Source organism: Abramis brama (genome assembly GCF_963993115.1).
Source record: "Abramis brama genome assembly, chromosome: 2".
In the NCBI taxonomy this organism is placed as follows: Eukaryota; Metazoa; Chordata; class Actinopteri; order Cypriniformes; family Leuciscidae; genus Abramis; species Abramis brama.
In genome coordinates, this window is record NC_139964.1 from 314,330 (window position 1) to 320,776 (window position 6,447).

Below are 6,447 nucleotides of genomic sequence, written 5' to 3' on the forward strand. Positions count from 1 at the left end.
TCAGAAGACTGAGAAACTGGTCATTATCAGAGCTTTACTGTAATGCAGTTTTTTACTGTACTGTAATTGACTATAATGTATTGTATTGCAATTCCAATGTTATGTTCAATTCTTTGGTATTTCAGCTTTTCTTTTCCAGTGTTTCTCATCTACAGCGAGATCTCTTTACAGTAGTGTAATGAAAAGCTACTGTTCTTAAGTTGGATATCTTTATGTAGTGTACTGTAATAGACACTGAGCTGTACAATTCCTGATTGCCAAAAGATGATTTTTGTAACTGTTTTGAATTGATCTGACTAGTGTGCAAGATTATGGTGTAGTGTGTGTGTGTGTTTTTGAGGGCTTGTGTGTGTCATGTGTGTGTGTGTGTCATGAGGGCAAAGTGTCGAGTCTCCTTCATCTATACAGCGCTTTTATAGAGTGTTTTCACAGCAGCTTTACAGTGATAGCAGGAGATTTCAGTAACAGAGAGTGTTCAGGCTTTACAGCAGATCTAGAATAAAGTTATTGTCCAGATAAAGTTAGTTTGATTGATTCACTTCAGTCACAAAGATCATTAGTTATTAACTTAGCGGCCTCTAACACACTCCGCTCTCACAGGAAACCCTAAACACACTCCGGCCGCTCACTCGCACAACAGCAGTGCCTGGAGCAACACACTCGCGGCGACTCTGAGAGAGGAGGTAAAGGGAAGGGGAGTGGAGAGCTTCATCTTCATACTTCAGCCACACACACACACACACACACACACACACACACACATTGAACACTAGTGTGAGAAACCAGGATAATGCGAGACCCGTTCTCGTGTGTTTGATCCGGTGCAGGAACTGGGCTTCCACACGCCGGTGACCCCGCCGGCTGCTGTGAGACGAACACTGGTCCTCATAAATCACAGCTGCGGCTGAATGGAGGTCTGAGGGGTCGTGACCCGCTCAGGTCAAAGGTCACGGCCGCGGCCAGCCAATGAAAGGCCTGGGGCTCCTCACAGGACAAAGAGTGTGTGTGAGAGTGTGTGTGTATCACGGTGAGATACTGGGCTTCACTCACTTTCCCAGCGGGCTTTGCATTGGAGAGGATCTCCGAGAGTCTCCACACACACACACACACACACACACACTCCTCCTGAAGCCCAGTGTTTGTGCAGCTGAGGGACGGGATCGTCTGCACGCCTCACTCATGCGGATCTCCTGCTGCTCGTGGGTCTCTCTGCTCCTCGTGCGCTTCTGCCTCGGCTCTGCCGCTCCGGATCATCCCGGCGTCTGTCCCAATCACGTGAGCCTGAACCTGTGGGTGGACGCGCAGAGCACCTGTGAGAGGGAGTGCCGCACCGACCAGGTGAACACACACACTCTTCTCAGTCGTCAGTGTCACATGATCCTGCATCATCACTCTGATCTGAGAAACATGATTATGATCAGTGTGAAACAGAGCCGGTGTTCAGGATGCACTGATGAACAGGAGCTGAAGAACTGCAGCTCTGCGGGGGTTTTGTAGCTGTTCTCCTGAATTCACACCCTGCTGCACTTTTCACACACACTCACTCACACACACACACACACACACACACACACACACACTTAGACACAGACAGGAAGCCGCTTGCAATTGTTGCTCATTTTAAATAACAAGCTTTGCCGTTTGTCACGTCTGTGTGCATTTGTTCACAGGATCTTTCATCAAACACTGATGTGTGTGTGTGTGTGTGTGTGTGTGTGTGTGTAGGGGGGTGTGTGTGTGAAAGACCTGCACTGCATTTGAGAAGAACTAAATCAGTCAGACTGCATGTACTCAAATAACCTAACACTAACACACCCGTTTCCTGCACACCCTTTCATTCTGCAGAGCTGTCAGATCACTGAGATCCAAAGATGAAGTATTTTTTGGGTGAACTAGACCTGAGTGTTACAAACTCAGCAATGCTGTGTTGCTTATAGTGTGTGTGTGTGTGTGTGTGAGAGAGAGAGAGAGAGAGAGAGAGAGAGAGAGAGAGAGAGATGGGTAGGTTTAGGGTTAGTGTGTGTGTGTGTGTGTGTGTGTGTGTCTGTGATGGATAAGTTTAGGGTTAGTGTTTGTGTGTGTGTGTGTGTAGTGGATAGGTTTAGGGGTCGGGTTAGTGTGTGTGTGTGTGTCTGTGATGGGTAAGTTTAGGGTTAGGGTTAGTGTGTGTGTGTGTGTGTGTGTGTGTGTGTAATGGATAGGGGTCGGGTTTGTGTGTGTGTGTAATAGATAGGTTTAGGGGTCGGGTTAGTGTGTGTGTGTGTGTCTGTGATGGGTAAGTTTAGGGTTAGAGTGTGTGTGTAATGGATAGGTTTAGGGGTCGGGTTAGTGTGTGTGCGTGTGTCTGTGATGGGTAAGTTTAGGGTTAGTGTGTGTGTGTAATGGATAGGTTTAGGGGTCGGGTTAGTGTGTGTGTGTGTGTGTGTGTGTGTCTTTGATGGCTGTACTAACTGGTGTTTGTGTTTCTGCAGGACTGCGCGGGCTTTGAGAAGTGCTGCACTAACGTGTGTGGCCTATTGAGCTGCGTGGCGTCCCGCTTCTCTGACGGAGATGAGGGCCAGTCGGGGGCGGGGCTTCCAGCAGGGGGCGTGGCCAGCTGTGACGGGTTCGAGTGCAGCCAGCAGGGGGCGGTGTGTGACGTGTGGGAGGGCCAGCCGGTGTGCAAGTGCCAGGACCGCTGCGAGAGCGAGCCCGGCTTCACCTGCGCCTCGGACGGCCTCACGTACTTCAACCGCTGCTACATGGACGCGGAGGCCTGCGCTCAGGGCGTCGCTCTCGCCGAGGTCACCTGCCGTTTCCACCTGAACGCCAACCCTCTCACCACGGCTCAACCCACACCCACCGCCGCCGACTCCGAGCCGCTCCCGCCCGCTCTCTACTCCAGCCCGCAGCAGCAGGTCGTTTACCAGGGCGGCACGGCTAGCTTCCACTGCGACGTGGTCGGCCACCCGAAGCCACACGTCACCTGGGAGAAGCAGACCGAAGCGCACGAGCGGATCGTGATGCGCCCGGACCAGATGTACGGGAACGTCGTCATCACCAACATCGCTCAGCTAGTGGTGTACAACGCACAGATGTGGGACACGGGGATCTACACCTGTATCGCGCGGAGCTCCTCGGGAGCGCTACGAGCCGATTACCCGCTCTCCGTCGTTAGGCGTGACACTGAGGAGTTCTTCGACGATGCTGAGGCGGGCTTGCCGTTGGGACGTCCGTTCTCGCCGGCTGACTGCGTGGCGGATGTGGAGCGGGGCGAGTGCGGAGAGAAGCGGGTCGACTGGTTCTACGACGCGGCCCGCGGGGAGTGTCATGCGTTCGCGCACGGAGGCTGCGAGGGCGGCCGGAACCGCTTCGAGACGTTCGAGGAGTGCCGCGCGTCGTGCCAGCGCTCAGGGCTAGCCGTGTGCTCGCTGCCCGCCGTCCAGGGCCCCTGTAAACACTGGGAGGCTCGCTGGGCCTACAACCGCCTCGTGAAGCAGTGCACGCCGTTCGTCTACGGCGGCTGCCGCGGAAACAAGAACAACTTCCGCACGCGCGACGAATGCGCCGCCGAGTGTCCGCAGCCGAAGCGGCGTCCGTGTAAAACCTGCCGGCCGGGAGGAAAGATATTTGCGAGTCTTTGCCGCAGTGACTTCGCCATCGTGGGGCGGCTCACGGAGCTAATCGAGGAGCTGGACTCGGGGATCGCGCGGTTCCACCTGCAGCAGGTCCTGCGTGACGAGAAGATGGGCCTGGAGATCTTCAGAACGCAACACCTGGAGGTGCTGCTCACCCGCATGGACTGGAGCTGCCCCTGCCCCAACATCACACAGCACCACCAGCGCCCCCTGCTGGTCATGGGAGAGGTGCGGGACGGCACGGCGCTGGTTCTGCCGCACAGCTACGTCAGACCCGTGTCCCATCGACGCCTGAAGAAGATCCGCGAGCTTCTGGCCAGTAAGACTTGTGAGATGCTGCTGAGATCACAGGACTAGTCTTACTTAAGACTCAAGTCAGTCATCCAGACTGTTCATATCTTTTCCAGGTCAGTTACATAGAAAACGTAGATTGATCTAATTTGATTCCGAAAGTCAAGTCAAGTCACATTTATACAGCGCTTTTTACAACACAGACTGTTTCAAAGCAGCTTTACAGAGATAACAGGAAAATGATGCAACAAAGTTTGTTTCCAGAAGAAAATAGCGTCACAGTCCAGCTTAAGTTCAGTGATGGTTCATTTCTGTTGTAAAAAAGTTATTAATTTAGTTAATTTATGTAAGGGATAATGTAGAGCGAGGCGGTTATCGCGAATACAACTGATCAGGACACCTACAGGCGGAGCTTGAATCCTGAAGGGGGTTATTCGCTATAACAACCGCCTCGCTCTACATTATCCTGCTTATTACATGGCTACCTACCAAATAAATCAATAATTTGACACAAAATATTGATTTAAAAACGATTGTATTGCTTCCGCTAAAGAAAATAGTCCGTTCCGTCTCTACGGTTAGAATCCTGCGTCCATAGCAACGCTCTGTTTACCATTGCAACGGTGTGTTATACTCAGCAGCGTCTGATATCAAGAAACACACCGCACTCTACATTAGAGTTCAACCAGGCCATGTAATATATATATATATATATATAGCCGTTCTGGAGAAAACCGCGATGTCATCGTCCAGCTCAGTTCTCAAGTAATGGTGTCAATGCAGGAGATAAATAATATTGTTGATTATTAAATGAAATGTCCCCAAGAAAAGTAAGACCCCTAACTAACTGCTGTTCGTACAAGTTCTTCAGACACAGTCTTGACATAATGGCTTATGCAACCGGGCCCTGGAGGTGTAGCATGGTCTAGATTCAGCTGGAAGACATACACACACACACACACACACACACACACACACACACACACTATACATGATGCATATATATATTTATGTGCTACACTGTGATCTTAAAGTTCAGGACTGCACTAGTTCTCACATAATGTTCCTCACATCTGCCTTGCTGATGGTACACACGCAAACTAACAAAGTGTGCAAGAGTTTCATCTCTTTATCTGTTGCTCTAGAAGTGTAGCATGGTCTGGATTTAGTTGGAGGACACACACACACACACACACTATACATTAAAAGTTTCTGTTTCCCGTGAGAACGGTGTCGTGTTAGCGGCTGCTAAGTTAATAACTAATGATCTTTGCAACAGAAGTGAATCAATCAAAACTAACTTTATCTGGACAATAACTTTATTCTAGATCTGCTGTAAATTTCCCATACACAAAAGAAATATATTTTCAGGATATATTTTGGAATATATGCAAATATTTGAAATTGGCCCAATAAATATATTTCATACTTATATTTCATATATTTTTGTTATATTTCAGAATATATTTCAATGTATTTATTTCTGTATGGGTCCCCAAAAGTGTCAAAAATATATGTGGCATGTATTCCAAATACACTGAAATATATTCTGAAATATAACAAAAATATATGAAATATAAGTATGAAATATATTTATTGGGCCAATTTCAAATATTTGCATATATTCCAAAATATATCCTGAAAATATATTTCAAATATATTTATTTTGTGTATGGGAAGCCTGAACACTCTCTGTTACTGTAATCTCCTGCTATCACTGTAGAGCTGCTGTGAACAACGATTTTCAGTGTGAATAGCTGTCTGTGCCTTACACAAAGCATCATACGGCGACTGCAGACGACTGGAAAAACAGCACTCGAGTCTGTCATGACAGTATTAATGTGCTTATAAAGGCTGATAGGAGCTTGATGCTCACAGAGGCCATTCTCATCAGTTTTACATGGGAGGAAGAAAGTCTTTCGGGTGAGTCAGTGATGACTGAACTTTCATCTTTTGAGTCAGAGTTCCTTAAATATTGCTTTTTATTTATTGTTTTTTCCCCCTGTTGCATATTTCTTATAATTAGTTTACTCGATTCTATAATTAATAATTGATTAAAGCAATGAAAATGTTATTCTACAGCCGAAAGAAAGAAAAGTTTATTTTTCAATAAAAATGATTAATGTAACTTCACGGTTGATATAGTGGCTCGTTTGCTACAATGTTTGTGTATTTCTTCATTTTTATGTGGCTTTATACAAAAGTGTCTGCTAAACAAGTTACTGTACATGATGTACATGGTTTTATTTTGGGAAATTCAGTGGCAACAGCAGCATCATAAAACTGATCGGATAATAATGTTCAGAGTACTGGAGACACACACGTCACTGGCTAAAGCGTCTGCTAAATGATTAAATGTAGGATGTTCCAGAACGTTCAGAGAAGATTCAAAAGTACCATTCCCATAATGACTGAAGAAAGTGTTCCCTTAACGTTTGCTTTTTTCAGGGAACATTCAGAAATAATGTTTTCATTATGGGAACATTAGCAAAATGTTCTTAAAACATGTTTTTGTAGTTGTTACCCCCCCCCCCCCCCC

At 47.3% G+C, this 6,447-nt stretch overlaps 1 protein-coding gene across 1 annotated transcript; it reads left to right on the top strand.

The window, feature by feature from the left end:
- The first annotated feature begins 839 nt into the window (after window positions 1–839).
- wfikkn1 (WAP, follistatin/kazal, immunoglobulin, kunitz and netrin domain containing 1) lies at window positions 840–5,262 on the top strand. Its single transcript, XM_084107006.1, has 2 exons — window positions 840–1,338; window positions 2,472–5,262. Exons 1-2 carry the CDS (start codon window positions 967–969, stop codon window positions 3,972–3,974), a joined length of 1,875 nt encoding a protein of 624 aa, XP_083963132.1. The 5' UTR covers window positions 840–966; the 3' UTR covers window positions 3,975–5,262.
- The last annotated feature ends 1,185 nt before the right edge of the window (window positions 5,263–6,447 follow it).